This window comes from Sander lucioperca, chromosome 9, assembly GCF_008315115.2.
Source record: "Sander lucioperca isolate FBNREF2018 chromosome 9, SLUC_FBN_1.2, whole genome shotgun sequence".
NCBI lineage: Eukaryota > Metazoa > Chordata > Actinopteri > Perciformes > Percidae > Sander > Sander lucioperca.
In genome coordinates, this window is record NC_050181.1 from 9,051,572 (window position 1) to 9,072,075 (window position 20,504).

General features: G+C 38.7%; 1 protein-coding gene across 1 annotated transcript in view; it reads left to right on the forward strand.

Annotated features, from left to right (window-relative positions):
• Positions 1-216: 216 nt before the first annotated feature.
• Positions 217-20,504, forward strand: part of pth1r (parathyroid hormone 1 receptor) — a 51,032-nt gene continuing 30,744 nt past the window's right edge. The window contains exon 1 of the mRNA XM_031294019.2: positions 217-1,393. Within this exon, the coding sequence (XP_031149879.1) occupies positions 1,325-1,393 (69 nt within the window). The 5' untranslated portion in view covers positions 217-1,324. The remainder of the gene's footprint in view (positions 1,394-20,504) is intronic.

A 20,504-nucleotide genomic window follows, 5' to 3' on the forward strand; every position in this document is an offset into this window, starting at 1 on the left:
TTTTGAGAGACTGCAGGGGGAAAAAGTGGTTTGGCTAAGGCCCTGCGATCTGTTGAATGTAGAGTTTGTTTGAGGGGTGAGAAAATATGTCATTTCGGAGTCGTGGTTTATTCCAACGTAAGAGAGTGCGCACCAATGAGAGTCTGTTACGCTCCACCCTACCTGCCTCCTTTCCGCCCCCCCTTTTCCATCCACATAGGCTACTCACTACTGAACACGACCTGCCGCCTGCCACATCTGGAGACGCTTCCTAACACGAGAAACTTCAACTTTTGCGTTTACTCTGAGCAGAAACACTCAGGCGTTTGCGAACTGTCAATCCGTCAGGGATAATTTGGCTTTCTCGTGATAGTAAGTATAGATTCTTGAAGCCAAGTTGGCGTTTCTCTCTTTCTCTGAGCTTTTTTACATCACCATTGCTAAACAGAGCCCGTTTGGGAGTTTCATACATTCAGTTGCTGTGTGAACTGCCACGCTAGATTGTGTTATAGCCTAATTATAACGCGGTTTCTGGGAATAACATAAAAATACACATGTTGTGCTTTCATGAGTAAAAAAGAAGGAAATGGAACCGCAGCAGTGCGTTGATTAAGTTGATTCACGCAAACAAATCTATGAAGAGTTTGTAATTTCACGCTTTGCTCTGTCACAAGATTATTATTTTATTTTTTATCGTTAAATGTTTAAAGTAAACCCTGTCTGAGGCCACATCTGCTGCTTCACTGCCGCCTGCACGATATTAGCCTACTGGACTGCGTTGATGGTGACATGAGTCAGAGGGAATCAAATTGTGAAATTCAACAGCGACTTGTGATGGAGTGATACCTTTCTGGCTTATTTGTGTCCAACACTGATCTAACATTTTGGAAGAGAGAACTGGAATAAGCCATAAGGCGCACAGCTCCATACTGAAGTGTTTAAGTTAGTCTGAGGGGAAATTTAAAAGACCTAAAAATACAGCGTTGGTTTCTTCCCTACAAAGAATCATTTGAACTTCCCACCGCAGAGCGAGAGCGACATAAATAGTTCTGACATGTGGATGTAATTTCAGAAGAGGAAAAAAGACAGATGCAGAGAAATAAAGAGAGCGGGCTGAGCCTGAGCATATAGATTATAGGAAATTAAATCGAGGGCAGAGCGAGGCGATTACAGAGTTATGATTTCACAAGCCGCCATAAGCATCGATAGGCCAGATGGAGTGAAAAAACACAACGCGTTCCACTTTGAAGAGAGTTAAGTAGATTAAATTATTTCATCTGAGCATCATCAGTGCCTGTTTGAGCCCCGCAAGGACTTTTGGAGGTAGAGTTGCCTCAGGTCAGGGATGGGATCCGCTCTGCTGCTCCACAATCTGGACTTTCTTCTCATCTCACTACTCAGTGGTTTATGCCTGGTAAGTCATTTTATATGTAGCCATCCTATGTAATAACCAAAATTGTATTTTAATGTCCCATCACACATGTGACGCACAGTGCACACAACACTGACAGCATTTTAAAGAGCAGGTAGAAGAGTAGCTGTTATTGCAACAGTTCATATGTAAGTGTTTAGCATTATGAGATGTTGGGGTAAATGCAATGCCAAATTACATTTTAATCAGAATGCATGTTGATCATATCTGCAAAACTGACTCACAGCTTTTGCATTTCTACAAAATCTGCTCACTGCATCTCTTGCAAATCATGATTAAGGTAACATGCTTGAGTTTAAGGAAAGATGTTGACCTCCAGAATGAAAAACAGACAGAAGTCAAAAGCTTTGTACCCACATCACCTCCTCACCTCTAATTTCCTCTGTGCATCACACTTCTTCTGAAATTATTGCCAGGGAATACAGGCTAAATTGTATGTGAGCTTAAACTATTGGAAACACCTGTGTATTGACACACATATTAACATACTGGATTGGTCTGAAGGGTTCGATAGGGCTCCTAACAACATGCTGCTGTGGTTAGTGATTACACGCATGTTCCATTAAATGCATCTTCCCACAGTTACAACAGCACTTTGTTTGTGTAAAGCAGTGCCTGGTAACCTAGCTCCTGTAATAGGCAGGGCATTGTGTTTACTACAGATTGTTTCAAGGACTCACCTGACTGAATTGAAACAATTCTTGCAGTCACAATGAGAGTACATTTTTCATTCACAACTCCAGTAGAACCTGAACAATTTCACCTACAATGTAATTTACAATTGCGCTCTCAAATATTGCCATAGCTGTATCCAGAGGGCCTGCTGCACACGCACACACACACACACACACACACACACACACACACACACACACACACACACACACACACACACACACACACACACACACACACATACTGTGCAGGCAGAGCAGCGCACCAAGTTGGTTCTGTGTGTTTTGGCTAAGGCTGTTGTGCATTCAACAGGCAGTTCGCCCAGGCTCTGAGGTACAGTGCATTTTCCCAGTGATGTGGTCCATCACTGTACCGCAGTGGACCTCTAGGCTCATTGGTTTAGATGGCAGAGGAAAACAATTATAACATTGCTATGTATTTATAGCTGATTCAACATTCAGTCGTTAAAAGGCTCTGTCTGTGCATGATGTTTACCCGTTTTTAAGTTTAGTGTTTGCTTAGTCTTCCTCCCCACAAAAAAGTATTTTTTTTCCAAACTGTGACCAAACGGTACATAGATTTCACTGAAAGCCAAAGCTGAGAGTGGAAAGTCTGTGTCTCTGTTTAAAGAAAGAATACATTTTAAATTGAGACATACAGTTTTCAGACTATAGGTCTGTGCCACTTTCCAGAGACTCAGCATATAAATTATGATATCCTAGTATCATAAGTACAAATATTCACCACTACAGCACAATGAACTGGTTGGGGCCATACGTCTTATCCAACATTTTTATCTGAAGGAAATTGACTGATACAAGAACAGATAAGATATCTCTCCATTGTGTTTTACACCTCAGCAGGCATGCCTGCAGTGACAGCTCACAGACAAGCACTACCTCACAGTCTTTGTTCACTGTGACTGGCTGCCTCGCTTACACAGTTATTGCATTTATTGAGGGAGAGCACTGCTTTCTGGAACCTAGTGAGCATTTAATTTCTCCCTCATGACTGTTTTCCTCCATTGTGACTTGTGTCTGAAGGACTAGAGCTGTATCTGTATCTGCCTGCCATAGCCAGGCATTATATCAGCACTGTGAACCCTGTCATGTTTTGTAGCGCACAAGGCAGTTTTGACTAGTTTGACTAGATGTGGAAAATATCTGTTATTGAAGACTTTAAGCTCAGAACTTTTTTCGCAGAGAAAGAATGGCTTGGTTCCTCAATGTGGCTGAAATTTCTAGATTAAGTAGTTTAATCCATGTTGTGTTCAACCTGAATACTTTAAATCACAGGATCACTGTAGTCCACAGTTTCTTCAAAATACATGTAAATGGAGAGAAATGTGCCATAAAATCGCTTTTGCCCAGAGTTTACCATTTAAAAGCCTTTATAGTTCATGGTACTAAAAAACACACATACTGCTCCTTGAAATAACGTTTCAGAGTAGCTTCATCCATTTCAAATTACCCTCAATGGAACTTCACAACACAGATTAGAGTGTGGGATAATCTCATCTCAATCTGTCTGTGGAAATTAGGGGCAGCAGATTACTTCTCACTAATTCATGTGAACTGCTGGTACATTTGTGAAACTGGCTTAATATTGAAATGCATTTTTGCATGTCCCTTTAACTGATCTCTAGAATGACTTATGACATTTTTTCCACTTTTATTTGGGTTTCTAAGTGTGTATCTGAAGGAGCATGCAAGGAAGCATCTCTTTAAATCTAATCTCTTTTAATTACGCTTAATCTGCAGCGTCATGCAGAGTTATTTACCATAAATGTTCCTGAATAAGAGATGATGCAGCTGACCCTACTCTGTAAGGTGATAATTTATCATTTTTAGTATTTTCCTTTATTGTCTCTCTATGCAAGCTAAACATATTGTTGCAACATTCATACATTAATTTAATACATTTTATACACTCAAATACTTAAGAGATTTTTTTAATTATAAGATTTTATAAAAAATAATTTGACTCAATGGGACACATGTAATGTAAATTATTCTTTTTTGCATTTATTTTGCATATTGTAGTTTTGTAAATAGTAAATTAGTGGTGTGATAATGCTGCCACAATTATTGTAATGCAATTTTTTTCCACATTGCCCACCCTTGAATGCAATGTCTCATTATCTTTCAAACATTCGAACAATAGTTGAGTTGATTTACAATTTAATGTAAAACACTGATTCATTACCATTTGAAAAACAGTTGACGCCTCTTCACGAAATTACAGCTGGCATGAAAGTAAAACTCTTCCTATAATTGCCTCTTTGGTTGTAAAGGGAACCTATTAGGTTTTTCTGTATTTTCTGATATATCTATAATGTTACAATGTCAGATTTTCATGTTAAACATAGCCAAAGCTTCAAATAATGAGGTAAACGTATTTCAGAGAAATCCCTGTGAGCAAAAACCTCAGATTTCCCCATGTTCTGGGGAAACGTTCCGCTTTCAAAGTTTTTTTCTACTCTCGTTCTGTGTCACGTAACTTGGAGCTGGGTTGCTATGATTGGTCATCTCCTTCAGGCAGGCTACTGAAGCGTTTTTTTAGGCTAACGTTACTGCAGTGTTTATTGCCACAAGTACTGTAGCTACATGCCAACGCCAGAGAAGCTGTCATCTTAGCTACCAATGTTGTTAATTTCTCCTCGATTTTGGGTCACATTACTGCTGAAACATATACGTTTGGGTAGTATTTGGTTTAAAAGCCTTTATCTGCGATTTTTGACGGTAGAAAGTGCTGCTATATTCTATTACCGTCCACTGCTAAGTCCATATGTAAATCCATTTTCCACTCGGTCCAATGAATGGCTTTTACTTGAGGTCCCTCATAGTCAGACTGAGCTTGGCAAGACTGCTTTCTCGTTTGCCGCTCCACATTCCTGGAATGCGGCATGCACAAAGCACCTTAAAATTGGTCTCTCCCCATCTATCAGTCAGTTTAAGGCTTTGATTCGTGTGTCTGTTTTACCTGATTGGTTTGTAATTCTTTATTGGCGTTTTCCATGGTACAAAGTCCTGCTGTATACTCTACGGAGACCTTTAAAAATAATTTTTTTCAGTTTTGTCTTTGAATTTTTCTTTTGTGAAACCCTGTCTGACACTAGCTGTTTGACCATATACCTTTGATGTTTTCATTCATTTACTAAGGGAGATCAAACCGTTTGGACGTGGCCTTGATCTTAATTCCCTCTCTTACCAGTCACCTTTAAGACCCAGAGGGACAACAAAACATTTCTGTCAACTGGGTCATTTCTCATTCCTTTTATGAATGGAAAAACCGACCACCAGATATACAATATGGTGTTTTCTGCATTCTAAGGGTTATTTTATGATGATGATTGTTAGGGGTCCAAGCCTGAGGGGGCTGGGAACCGACATATGCAAGGCAACGCGGTTCCCAGTACCAGCAGAGATGGGAACCCTATTGAAACCGCTCAGATTTATTTTTTTTATTCTTCTTTCGGTTAAAGTTGGACTGCAGCCTACACCGTACAAGGTATGCAATGGAAACTTTCGGGGTGATAAAAAATCAGAGTATGTTTTGCCCTAAATCTTGTGATATAGGCCACGCTCATTTCTGCGTAGACACTTTTTACGCAAAATCGCGATATATGTAAACAAAATTGTATATATATGCAAAACCTACTTTTGCAAACTCCTCCTAGACCGTGAGTCCAATCTGCACAAATATTTCCCAAACTTTGGACCTTCATGATAAAAACAATTTAAAAGAATTTTGATAATCCAAAAATTGCGCAAGTTATAAGTACAGACAAGCACTACCTCACAGAGTCTTTGTTCACTGTGACTGGCTGCCTCGCTTACACAGTTATTGCATTTATTAAGGGGAAGCACTGTTTTCTGGAATCTTAGTGAGCATTTAATTTCTCCCTCATGACTGTGTTTTCCTCCATTATGACTTGCTTGTGTCTGACGGATTAGAGCTGTATCTTTATCTGCCTGCCATAGCCAGGTACAACTTCCTGTACGTTGCAGTCAAAACAGAAAGCGTTGCGTATCTTGACACCAGTATTCCAATTAACACGGAACTTAGCTCCACTGAGGCTCTGTGTGAAATTTGGCAAAAATCAGCCATTAGTGGGCGCTGTTTTAATTATTTATTTTTTACCTCGCTATATGCGAAACCTACTTTTTGTAACTCCTTCCAGAGCGTGAGTCCTAGCTGCATTAGTTGTGTGCTTTTATGCTTGGCTCAATCTCCACTGGGCTTTGTGAGCGTCACAAAGAATTTTATCGTACTGACATTGGTCATTTTCACAGTAAGATGACTGTCAATTTACCAATCAGAGCGCACTGCCCCACTGCTCACGAAAAACAATGAAACAACTGCATGAAAGCCCCCAATATTAACAGTTTATTTTCTTACTTCATCTAGTTAATTTAACTTTAGTAGCTGAGGATCCATGTAGCAGATTGCTAATTGATCTCTCGCATGGCGGGAAGCTACAGACCAGGCCAAGGAAGGATGGACCAGCTGGCCGTGTGAATCCATCAAAAATTCACAACAGAAAATAAACAGACAAAATACTAAGAAGAGCATGTGGGCTCAGCATCGTTTATAAGAGCCATTCTGGGATGAACGCAATTTAAAACTATAGATGCCATATTTTGGGAAGGTTATCTATGTCCAGAGGGGATCAAGTAAAACATTCATTGTAAACTGGATTTGTAGTGATTTTCAGCTTCCTTGGAGATTTGTATAGTTCCTATTCTGTATATTGTAGTAAGCTTCGCCTCATTGTTTCTACTGAATTCTTGCCTATTGCCTAACATTACTTTGGTTTGATAGCTGTCACACTGGTCAGCTTCACAGACAAAACAGCAGTGAGCTTGAAACTAGCCCCAAGGTAGTTGTGACATATTTGTATGTTGGCTAATTTGACTTTGATACTAATCCTTCAGGCGGGAAAAGGATGAAAGATTTTTCATAATAGCTTTAATTATGCAAGGAGTTAATGCTTTTCATCCAACAGGGATCTCCCACTGTCTTTCCAAAGTGCAGGGCCCTGATACTGATGAGAATATCTGGTTGTTTGGAGAAATGTAATAGTGTTTAATGTGTGCGCTTCGAAGATATCAGAAAATGTCAGTCTCTTCGTGTATAGCCTGTTCATTTGCGGTGGCTCTACATCTATGACAGCAGAATCTTGTTGGATCCACTTAAGACTGTTCTCTCCATCACAACATTACAGGACTGCTATTGTGCAGAAAAAAACTATTTCAAAGGAAGATAAAGAGGCAGTTTGCTTAGTCATCACTGATGCTGTTTCTACCGATCATTAGCTTTTACCAAGTTTTCAACTGTGCAAAAAGTGTGTTGCATGCCCCCGGCCATGAAAACACCAAACGTGTGGCGAGGTTGGATCAGTTGGGAGAGCAGGCGCACATGTACTGAGAGGTTTATTCCTCGATGCAGAGGTCCAGGGTTCAAATCCGACCTGTGGTGATTTCCTGTATGTCTTCCCCCTCTCTCGCCCCTTTCTCACCTAGCTGTCCTGTCAAAATTAAAGGTGGAAAAGCCCAAAAAAATTATCTTAAGCAAACGCCAAACATGAGTCACCCTGTGTGCCCTCACTTCTCTGAATTCTAAAAAACTGAGGCTGAAGTGCTATAATCCACCAGTTTACTATGCTTCCGTCTCTACTTTTACTTCAGTTCCACACATGTGAATTTGACAGTACAGACAACTGAAATTACTACTTTAGCCGGTGGCCATACAGCAATACGATATAATATAGTTAGCTAGTAAGGCTGGGCAATAATTTCATATTATTCTTTATTGACCTTTAGCCCAATTATATGTTGTCATGTTATGATCTTTTCATATTATCATTCTACACATTTCTGTTGTCTTAATAAGGGGTTTTCGAATTCTGAGAACAGTGAGACTGAACCAAAAAAACTGTGAAGGTGTGCGTCACCAAAAGAATGAGCTGAAAGATGCTAAAACACTTCTATATCTGAAGGGAACTGCAAAGTCAGCTAATAATTATTTGTGAGTTTGTCAGTAAGATCAACTCTTTTCTCATTACTCATCGTCATTTGATCCATTGTTAAGATATTGATTAGTGCAGCTTTAGAGCTTTGCTTTACACATATGAGAAGTTTGGTCTCAGGTAGTCTTACAAAAATTCTCTGGCTTTTTTGTTTGTATTTCTTTAAACCAATTTCTTTAAACCAATCTTAACCGTCCTAGGCCCTTGCAAAATAGATAGCAGAGAAAGTGGAAGGGGAGGGACATCCGCTGTGTCAGGCTTTATCCCAGCAATGTACATCCATTGAGCCAGACTAGATCTCAGGTAATATAGAACAGTTGTTTTAAACACAAGTTTGATTATTTAATATGTGATTTTACACATTGCCATATTGTGACAGTTTGTGAACTGTGCATGTCTGTGTGTACACTGACCTAATAAGCATTGGTTGCATTCTCATAGAAACTTTGATAATGTATTTTTTTTTTTTTTACTTTTTCCCTACATTATGAAAAGGCTAGAATTTAAGTTAGTAATCATAAATCCCTGATGATCATCTCATCGGTACCATTTGATGGCAATTCTCATTCCCACTCTCCTGCTAAAGCAGACAGCATGCCAGTGGCTTGTGCTAATTCCAGTTTGGACTGGTGTTAGTGAAAACAGTGGGTTCACAGTGGGTTATTGCCCTGTTGGACTGTTGGAATGTTGGATTGTTGTTGAATTGTTTGGTGTCCGTCCTGCAGGCTGCCTGTATCTGTATGCTCTGTTCTTATTGTCTAACATGTAGAAAAAGACTACAACACATTGTTATATCAGGTAGTGGCAATCTACTGATTGTAGGATTTTATAACAAGTTGCTAAAAGTATCACATCAACCAAACACTTCACAACAATCACAACCCTCTTAAAAATGCTGACAGCAATTACAATACTTCTTGTAGGCCGCCACATGTGTTTTAACTCTTAAAAAACACTACTTATGATAACATGATTTATCCTACTGGTCTTGGGTTTGTGTTCTTGGTATATACTGTATAAAAGCTTTTATTCACTGAATTGTCATACTTGGTGTGGAAAATTACCCTGAAACAATGTACATTTAACACCCCTAAAAACTGGATGTAAATGAACAGTTAATGTTACGGGTGACAACAGTTCAGGAAAGCTTTTGAAGTTGTGTTTGAGGTAGTTAAGGATAGTGCTACAGAGCTTGCAGTTTCAGAGTCCCTGAAACACACCAAAATAACCTGTTTTGAGAGTATCATGTAATTTCGTGTAATGGACTATGGTGAAATGGATATCAGCAGTAGTTTATAAAGCTGAAGGATTTGAGAGGGAGTATTCTGTAAAGTGCACAGATGGTATTTATACCCACATTGATTAAAATGTCATTTCTCCATTCAAATGAGATTATGTGATTGGCAGATTCGAGACATCCAGTTTTGCAATTTAGTTTTACAGCACGTAATGTGGATTGAAGCAGCATAGAGGTGTAAACTCTGTATCAGCTGCTGTGCATGGCTTGTCGCTGTAGATTGTGAGTCACTCGCTGTCGTCACAGGTCAGTTAACATGTTTGCCTGAATTTTCCTGGGATCAGCATGGGATTCAGCTCACAGAGGCAACTTGTAGTGGGAAAATACTCTTCACACACATATCATTATGCTCTGTATTTCACTGCAGAACTTTACAGTAGCTGAGAGGATTCCTGAGATAACTGCAGAATAATCTAATTTATTGAACTTTCTCTTAGAAACGCATACATCTTGTGCCACGGTTATCTTTTTTGTATTGACTGACATATTGCTCTGTTTTTAGAGGGCCTGTGAGTCAAACTCATAACGTGTGCGTTAATAGGAGAGTCTTCAGTTTCCCCAGCATAGTAAGGTTACACCATGGCTGTGTTTGACTCAGGAAAGGGCTTGTTTTCTTGACTTACCTTGACCTCTGCTTTTTTTTCTTAGCTTTTCCACTTGAAAAATGGTTGAGTATGTGTAACTCAATGCCACTTTTACACCTCACTGAAAAAGTTACACTTCTAACAGATATTTTAATGATCTGCCTCTGACCTATGAACCTCAGCATTCATGCAGATCTGCAATTTGGCTGTTTACTCAATGAGTTTGAGTTATTAGCAACATAATCTTTTTTCCTTTTTTTTATGCCTTTTTTTTAACCCTGACTTAATGATGCATTTAAATCAGCTTCTTAGTGCTCAGTGATCCTGTGAATTATCATCTTCAAAAGCTATTAAGTAGTAGTTTGACAAAGATCAGTGAAGGCAAAGGAGGCAATATTTAATGAGGCAATAGATGCTTTAGTAAACTACATTGACATTTTCTCCCCTCTCACTATTTTTCTCACTGTGAACTAGGGATGCACAGATCCAACTTTTTCAGTCCCGATACCTGGGCTTTGGGCATCCGAGTACTAATCCGATACCAGTGTTTAATTAGTGAGCTCTATACCTCACTGTGTGGTAGTGACGAGGATATTTTTTTTGTGCAAGACAACATCATTACATGGTGCACGTGAATGCACCCCGAGTTTACAAGCAGCACCTGAACGCACCATGAAGTCCGGTCAGAGCCCACATGCTCTACCTTTTGTTGTTTGTTTACATAACTCAAAATGATGGTACACCGATGACTTCAGGGAAGGAGGATTTTCCAGATCTGGTGTTTTCTCCGTCATCTCCGACTCCGGCAGTGGCCGTGGTGTCTGGAAAGGTGCAGGCTACCGGTAAGCTAATGGTACCCTGTCTGCTACGCTGTGTCTTCTGTGTGTTGTTGTCTTTTTCTTCCGATTCGGGCAAGTAGGCTGGGATGGAGAGAAAAAATGTAATATTAATATTAATTAAATACAATATTAACATAGAATGGAATTAAACAGATAAATTGTAACTAGTACTTGATCTAGCTATTTGAGTCAGTATGGCCCGATTTCCGATATCAGTAAGTTATCAGATCGGTGCATCCCTACTGTGTCTTTGATAAGGTGGTCTGGCTTCTCTCTTTCTTACTCCCTCAGTGTTGAGCATGTCCAACATGTCAATATTGTTTTCACTTAAGCATTGCGCTAAGAAATTGTTGGAATAGCATTTTCTTATAGCTAAACAAGTCTAAAAGTCAGGGTCACACTGATTGATTGCCAGACCTATGAGTTTGTGTCCTACAGTATGTGGTCCTTTTTCATCAGTTACCTGCTGTATCAATATTGTGGTGCAGACTTCCTTGCGGGCAATATGCTTGGAATCCCAAAGTACCTCAGTTGAGTTGACATGTGAAAATTCTCAGCTATGTAGAGGCCTTTGCCGTTGAACCACGGTTCTACTCAGCCCTGCCCCCACTGTTGGTAAAGGGATTGAGTTTCAAATACACAGAAGCTCCCAGACTCATTCTACTCTCCTAAATACAACACAAATTGAGTTTGTAGACAATTCCAAGTCAATTCCCCAATTATCAAGAGCAGGAAGAGTAGGATTTCACACATTTGATCCAGTTGTATACGTGAGTTGGAAGCCGCTCAAATCTTGGACAGGAATACTCCCCTGGCACATGGCTCATGGCTGAAAGGAGGCCAAATTTCTTAAAGGACCTTTATTAGTTTCATTGCAAAACTCTGGGGCTTATGGGTTTGTAAGTATCCAGTTTACAGCTCAAGATATTCCAGCAATAAGTAAGAAATCCTCACATGGCAGCACAGGGGAAGTCTCAGCCAATTTAAATTCAAATAACACTGCAAAGTTTGGCTGAACTTTTCTGCGTTAGCTCCATGGCATTTAACACATGAGCCAATGAGAGCACAAACTCAGAATGCGGTTGCAAAGTTAGAGTTTGAATCATCGCAGATCTGAAGCGCTGCGTATGAATATATTTGTATAGACCTGGAGAAATTGAATTAATATGTGGGACTGACATTTGCAAGTGTAATGTTAATTGTGCATCGAAGGCCAGACAGATGATTAATAGACCTTTTTCACGGCAGACATTTTGACTTGTCATACTAAAAGCACAGCTGAAATTGATAACCTTAACGATGGCTCAATTCCATCAAGTGTCCCAGTAAGCTATTTCAGTGAGTCAGCATGCACAATACCAGGGCCTCTCCTAAGTGAAATGCAGCTATCATTAATGGTTTAGAATACACCTGTGCTTTTCCTACTATGACATGTCAACATGTCTGCCGTGACAAAGGTCTATTCCGAGTGTTATTGCAAATGTTTTTGCATGAGTTCTTCCTCCAACATTAGAAGATATTGCTCATTGGTCGAAGTTCTCTGTGTTTTTCCCCTGGTAGGCTGGTGACGTGTGTGTTGGGACAGACTCCAACCAACCCTGTGGCCCTAAATGTTCAGTGGCGAGTAAGAAATTAATGAATGGGTGGGTGAGTGAATTAGTTAACTAACAAATTAAAAAAACACAAAGTTCTAGTTGATTATATTTGAGCTGTCTGTGTAAATGTTTTTGCAGGTTTATTTTGGAGAGTTGAGTTCATGTTTTTATCAACTAAAATCTATGTTTTAAAGTCAAACAACACAAGCATGTTAGTAAATAAGTGCATTGCACAAATCATACAGTGCATGGTGTTAGTCAGCCAATTATACTTAAACTTGCACTATGTCTGCATTTATGTGTGTTCACATGTGCACTAAATAGAGGCGTTGTTTGAACTGTAGCCTGTGGACTTGCTGCTGTATGTACTGTGTGGTTACCAAGCAGTGTTGTAGTATTTCATAATTTATCAAAATTACCATGTGACTCTAAAGCTGGAACATCCCTTAGAGTTTGTGGCTTATTTCTGCAATTATTTGTATTGCTGATGTAATGATGCATTGCAGTTTTTGGAAAAAGGTTTATTTCATGTGTTATTATGTTATGTTTTCAAAGATAATTCATAAGGACTACAGTAAAGAGATGTAAAAGGCAATCACAAATCTACATTCAGAATGTACTGTAATAAATATTGGAGGCTACAACATTGGTTTGGGAGATTTCCATCATTTTTATTCCCACAAATTCCATGTCCAAAGTGAAAACTTAAAGGGGAACTTCACCGCTTTTACACATCAAAGTCTGTTTATAAGTCTTGGGGAGCATATGTGAAAAAAGTTGCATTAAGCTTTTTGTGGCTCCAGAGGGAGCTGCGCGAAATCTGATAAATTGCCTCAAGTGATGTCACTTAATTGTGCCTCAAGTGACTTCACTTGAGTCAGTGTTGGTTGGTGCTGATGACTATAAATTTGAAAATTAAAAGCATCTGTGTGAAGTGAGCTTACCAGACCTCTGTATCCCGCTGCTTCTCTCTGCTTCAGGCTAGCAGTTTGAGGCTACATTAGCTGCATAACAAACCAAGAGTCAAACCAGTGGAGTTGGTTTTGACAAGGAAGAAGAATATAGGGAATACAAAATAGGATATCTCTGGTTTTGCTACAATGATTTTCAAAGAATTGAAATTATGGGGTAATGAAGCTCATTTTGGTCTACAAAATAGGGTAGTTTGGTTTCAGTTTATGTGACAAGGCAGGATGTTGTGTTCTCTGAGGTAAATTTGAAAGGGATTAGAATTATGCAGATGAGGAAAATCTTAGAAACCTTGGTTCTTTATGAGCCTTTGATGTGCCAAGGATCAGTTCCACTTCAGTTTACTAAGGCTGTCTTGTATATCTATTTAAACATAAACATGTATTTTAAAAAGATCTTCATACCTACACATTACAAAATAAACTAATAGACTAATGAATCGTAGAACGTAATTTAAAAAACGTAGACCTCTCTCTCTCACTCTCTCTCTCTCTCTCTCTCTCTCTCTCTCTCTCTCTCTCTCTGTCTCTCTCTCTCTTTAGAGCATGCAGCATGCAGGGCATGATGTGGATTACAGCCGGTTCGTAATTTGGTTATTAACAACATAGTCTCTTGCTGTTCCTTAAATTTGTTGTACCCTTATACCAAAAGAAGTTCTTGAATCTTGTCGTCTCTCCAGTTAGACATTTTTGTTGTAATCTTTGTGTAAATCACCCTTCTTCATTCCCCTAAGATGTTTGATGTCTTTTGTTTCTGGTTTCGTGCCAGCCGCACGATAGAAACGCCATCAATACGCTCACTCTCGCTGGGAATTTTCTGGACGACCGGGTGGGCTCAATCAGACATTACACAGACTTTGTACTAGGGAGCTGAGCATTTAGGGAGCAGCAGCCCTGGCGAGAATGTGCGAGGCAGAAAGCCTCTAACCTGAACCCTTTTTCTCACAATTTCATATTTGAATGTCTTTTTTTTACAATTTCATTATATATTCGAATGTAGAATATTCGTTGACAGCCTTACAGTTCATTGTGGTAAAAAAACAAACAAATAAACAAGCAAACACATTTTTAAAATGTAGTCCATAAAGATGGTTTTGTGTTTTTGTGCTCCTTTTTACAGTAATGGCTGATGTGCAAAGTGAATTTACTTAAACTGTGTTACTGCTGTGTTTACAGTGAGCTAAATGTGCGATATCAACATAGACTGTTCTCATCTGTGCACACTGTTTGCCTTTTGCCACAGACTCTGCCTTTTACCTACATGTAGTTCAAGCCATTTTCAGTGAAATAAAAACATGGTTCAAAGACCTCAGCACCATTGACACTGTAGTAAGTGGATAGTGGAAGGCTCATGCTGACAGGCCAGTTGCAGGCCTCTTAGTTGGAGCACACCGTGCACAGTGTAGTCCATGTGTGTTTACATTTTCTTCACTCACTAGACGGTCTGAGCATCTTCATCCTCAGATGGGTGCATTAACATTTGTGTCTCGGATATGTATTAAATCTTTTAAATGCATTCATAATGTGATGTATATTTGTATCTCTGTAGTTAATCCATTAATGGCTCAGTACATCATTTAGTGACTTTAAAAAAACAGATTTGTGGAACAGCTGCTTTTTATAGAATCAGCAGGCCTGTGAGCAGCATTTGACAAGAATTATGAAAAAAATGACAATATATTGGTCAGAGACGAAGAAAAATAATAGTTTACATTCATATATATATGTATGTGTGTGTGTGTATATATATATATATAAAATAGTGTTCACTTGTCACACTATGTAAAGTGTTGTACAGTGCACAACAATGTCTACAATGAACATTTTATTTAATCTTTCTATAGCTTGTGTTTCAAATGGACTTACTGTATGTTGTGTGTCGAATGCTTTTTCCTGGAAGTCACAATGGAAATAATTATGATGCGTGTTATTTATGTTAACCCTTACAGCATTGCTTTAGGGAAAGATGCATATGCAAATTTTAAATATCATTTTGAAGGTCATAGTAATGTTGTGACTATCATTTTCTATTAATTTCTATGCATCAGGGAAATCTGTGATTCCATAATAATATTAACCCTGTGCCAAAAATAAATACATTTAACTAATTTGATCATTATTAATGACTCTTAATAATCATAATGGTTGTCAGTACAATCACATTGTTATTACAATTCTTTGCTGTGCTATTGAATTAGACATCTTCAATATGACTGTGACCTTGCTTCCTGATTTTAAATTGTCTTTCTGCTAAAGTGGCTCTTCTGAAAATCATCTTAAACAAGGTGACCAACTGCACAAGGTTCCCTCTCAGCAGCCTCTTCATAGCAAATCTAAAGGGTGAAATATTAGCAGGCAATGGGGTAATTAAAGGATGCCTAATTTGTCTACAATTTAGAGGCTTTATTGGGAAGGCAGTCACAATCAGGGGTCTGGTACAAACAGTGTTTTTGTTCTATTTCTTAGCAGGCGGCAGACTGCTTGGTCTCCCTTTAGTTAACAGTGGCTAGGGGGCTGATTGCTTGGAGTGTTGCCCTCTACATTTGTCACCTTTTTATACTCGGCTCCTTCACTCAAATGTCAAACTACGTCCACAGCACTGATTGCTGTGCTGTGCCCTGCTCTTGTCGGTAATGGCACATAACATTCTTGCTGCAGAAATTATTTTCATCTGGTTCCTAAGGTCAGAAGGACATTGTTGTCGCATTGGTTTCTGGCTTCAAAGTCTGCTCAATCGTACTTGTCAAACAGGAAATTCTTTGCACGCGAGCACACACTGTGTAACCAATTTTGTGTGTAGGTGTGTTAACTCTTGACAGGCATTTCCACATAGTTTTCTGGTTTATTGACTTTAGTTGTACCAGTATGTGGTATTTAGGCACCTGACTTAAAATACATATAAATAATACATTTGTGAAGCTTTTATTGTAATATTGGTATTTTGCTTCTCTATACTGTATATAAAAATGATGCTAAAATATCATCATTGTGGACATTGTGTCTTGGCTCAGTCTCGTGGGCATACAGGAACAAGCTTGAGCAAGCTGAGTGATCTGCGTGCCGAGAATACTGATGGTGGCTCGATGGTTGACACTCACATCCATTTAGACTTGTGAAAGTGTTTCTCTGTGATGACACTTTGGCATGTGATGTTGAACAAGCTTGAATGAATTGGAAAAACTCCCTGCGGGTAACTAATTGTAATGATAACAGTTAGATCAAGTGCTCCAATACTGGAACTAATTAGAGGCAGAGAAACGTGTGGCAGCCGCGAAGACGCTGCTGTGAACTACAGAAACAAACCTTTGCACACAGGCTGGATACAGCACCTGGACCACTAAGCCCACCTGCTCTGACAGTCAATTTACTGTCATCATTCATTTATGAAACCTGTTGTGTAAAAAAAAATGACCTTTGGAAAGCTTTCAGACATTTTAAGCCTTATCCTATGTTTTTCTTGAATCAGTGTGTATTTTGGTGAAAGTCTTATTTAAAAATGGATGAGTCCATTAGAAGGTACCTGCTGTCAATCCTAATAAATATTGTAGAGCCTTACTTTCTGCTACCTCACCTATTTCGTTTTCACAAGTACTATAGGTCAAGGCGATTTGCACGTATGTAATTAGATTTACCCAGAAATGTGACACACAGCTAACACATGGAAAACCTAAATAATCAATCATAATGAATGTCTATTTCTCCACATATAGTGTGTGAATGTATTGTTTCTAAGGTGGCAAAATGTAATGGACAGTTTTTCATTTGAGTTAATGTTCCTCTCATGATGAAAATCAACGTGAATGAATGATGCTTTTTGAATGCTAATATGAACACTTACATCATCTAATGTTTTCTCCTCAGCTGGCAAGCTGTGACTGAGAGGGTATCATATGCCATTAATGCTATGCAGCGTGTGTAGTGAAACTGCTCAATCTGTTATATCAGAGGGTAAAAAAAGCTCTTATGGATTAAAAATCCACTTTAAAATAAAAAAAATAACCTTTAATCCAAATAATCTCTCTCTATATATGCATATACATATATAAACATGACTAGATTTACATTTATTGGAACCCATTGTCCTGCTAGCAGTCTGCCAAAAGTATTATTAGTTGACACTTTTGTGACATCCATTAAGATATTATGAAATGTCCAGTGCATTTGACTGTTTGATTGCATGAGCATTAGTATTTTTTAAGCTTTTGATGAAAATTAAAATGTATCATTTGCATTCGCATTGGAGGCTCATACTTTGTGTATTAAATCACTTATGTAACGCGAAAACAGTCCTTTTTGATTTGAGAGAACAACACAATCACAGCTATCTGGGCTCCATGAGATGTATGCTGCCTCTCAGAGCACACACAATGTTTCCATCAAGGACAAAAGTGCTGTTCTTCAGGCTTACGACCAGTGCAGGGTATAATTAGGAACTAAATGCTGCTTTAAGTCAGAATGTGGTCTGCAAGCATTTCCAAAGGACAACCAGTCTTGTGGTTTGTGGTTTTTATCATCAAATGCAAATTGCACAGTTGAAGAGGAGTGGCACTGACTCATAGAGTTTATAATATCCAGGAACCTCATCCGCTGAAACATTCATGCGGTGCAATATGTCAAAAGTAACATATTTTTCCAGATAGTGGACATGCAGGCCATTAAAAACAAGATTCAGCGCAGTTATAATTTTCTAGACCCTCCTATTTTGTGGAGAAAAAACATACAGGAAAGTCCAAAAGCCCATGGGATCAAATTTTGAATATATGCCAACAACAAGGAAGTGAATGTTAGCCTATGGTGTAAAGAATGGCAAATGACCAAAACAAGTACATAAAACAAACATTTAACTGTATTCCCATAATAGAGGTGCTTTACAGTTACCAGAGTAAATATTATCTGTATATTATTTATCATCCCTGTGATGAAGTGTGATCTGGAGAGGAAAATCTCACTTTATACAACCATTTACCTAAAAATCTCATCCTCACTGACGGATCAGCTAACAGAGAGAGGCATTATTGGACTACTCTGAAGTGAGAGAGAAAATGAATATGGTTTGTGTTTCCAGATAAAATAGTAACACGGAGGTCACATGTATGAACAGTTTCATAGTTGGTTGAGTTCATGTTTTTAAAATCATGACATCTGCAGACACATTCCCAGATACTGTGAATCACACAACATGTGGTTTTAAAATAACACCTATCAATAAATATCGGAATTTTGTCAAATAATCAAGATCACATTTGCAAAGAAATCTGCCATGATCCATTCAGCTACAATACTGTATATGTGACATGATCAAACTATATTAAAACTAGAGAGTGCAGACCTACGTCAAGAACATGCCGTATCTCGCAATGTTAGTGAAAGTGAAAAATAATTTGTGTATCCGCCCTGTGATTCGGATCCGCTCTAAAAATGTAATGGGTTCTTCCATGGTCCATGCTACACCCTTCCACCAAATTTCTTGAAAATTGGGCCAGTAATTATTTTTTCGTAATCCTGCTGGCTGACAAACAAACAAACAAACAAACAAACAAACCAAACTGAAAACATAACCTCCTCGGCGGAGGTAAGTAATGCACAAACTGTCATTATGCAAACTTGGTTTGTACCCAATAGGGATTTGATATGCATGATTGGTATAGGGTGACAGTCAATGTACTGGAGCATCCAAATCTGTCTTTGGTATTGAGACAAATTAATTGTCATTTTTATCTTTATTACTGTTTGGTGACATCATTCACACCTGGGAATTTCCGACACATTTTGTCCATGTTGGAGATGAAGATAAAAAGGCAGTCTAAATCCCAACTGTTGTTTTGGCTCTCCGCCAGTGACCGACTGAGCAGAGCCAGCTTTTTGACTTTTAGTGGTCCTCTAGTGCCCCCATTAAGCTTGCCTTTCAGTTTTCAAATGAAATTATCTTCTGTTCCCATGTTCCCAGCATAAAGAAACATTTTTAATAAGTGTTTAATCCTACCACATTTCTCATAGTGGACCATTAGGGCCACACTGCTCTAAAACAAAAAAACCCCGCTTAAACCAATGTATCACCTTATGGTTCTGTCATTTGCTAATTGGTCTAATCTTGCGGATTTTTCTGTTTTTATTTGAGGGATTTAAGGATATTCCCTTGAATAACCATAGTGTTTGTGCATATTTGTTGCATACTTTATAGCTTACTAAATTATGTTATTCATGCTCCATGGAGCCTTGAGTAATATTTAGAAATGGCCTACTGAAAAAAAGTAATTCACTTATTGCATAGTCAGGAATCAATCAGTTGTGTTTGATATTGATATCATGTAATGGTAAAAAAAAAGAAAACCGTCCTTGATATTGCCAGTCCTTACATTTATTTATCTTTATCTTTTCAATAAGTAGGCTATTGAAAATATATTTGTAAGTAATCTACTGTAACAACAAGTATTTGTTAAATAGTATGCTTTTTGTCTTTGTAGAAACGTGATTTTAAAGATCTGCACCACCACGATAACGTCTTAATTTTGATAGAGACATTTTCTTTCAACTTGACTTTGACCAAGCTCAGTGCAAAGGTCACAAAGGTCTTTCCCTCAGAAATACATGAGTCTCTGCTGTCAGGTTTTTCAAACGTGTGGCTGAATATGTGTTTTGTTTTTTGGACTTTAAAGTGCTAATATTATGCTTTTTGGCTTTCCCCCTTTCCTTTATTGTGTTATATATCTTGTTGTGCACATTATAGGTTTACAAAGTGAAAAAGCCCAAAGTCCACCCCAAAGGGACTTACCATCTTCCAGAGAAAACACTGTTCACCAACTGCTCCAAACAGCTCTATTGTAGTCCAGCCTTTACTTCCGTGACGAACGTGCGTCACTTTGTAACACACGTTATAATGCTCGCCTAGCTGCTAGCATGGCACTCCCTCATGCTCTGCAACTGACAAGCTAGCAGTACTTACTGCGCCTGTGCGACTCCCAACAAAGATGGCACCGAAGTGAGATGTCTCACTCTGTAGCTAAAACTGAGACCTCAACACACAGGGTGAAAAGAGGAGCTGCAGCAATGTGCAGTACAACAAAAATATGGTGTTTTCTGAAAATTAAACCACATAAACCTATT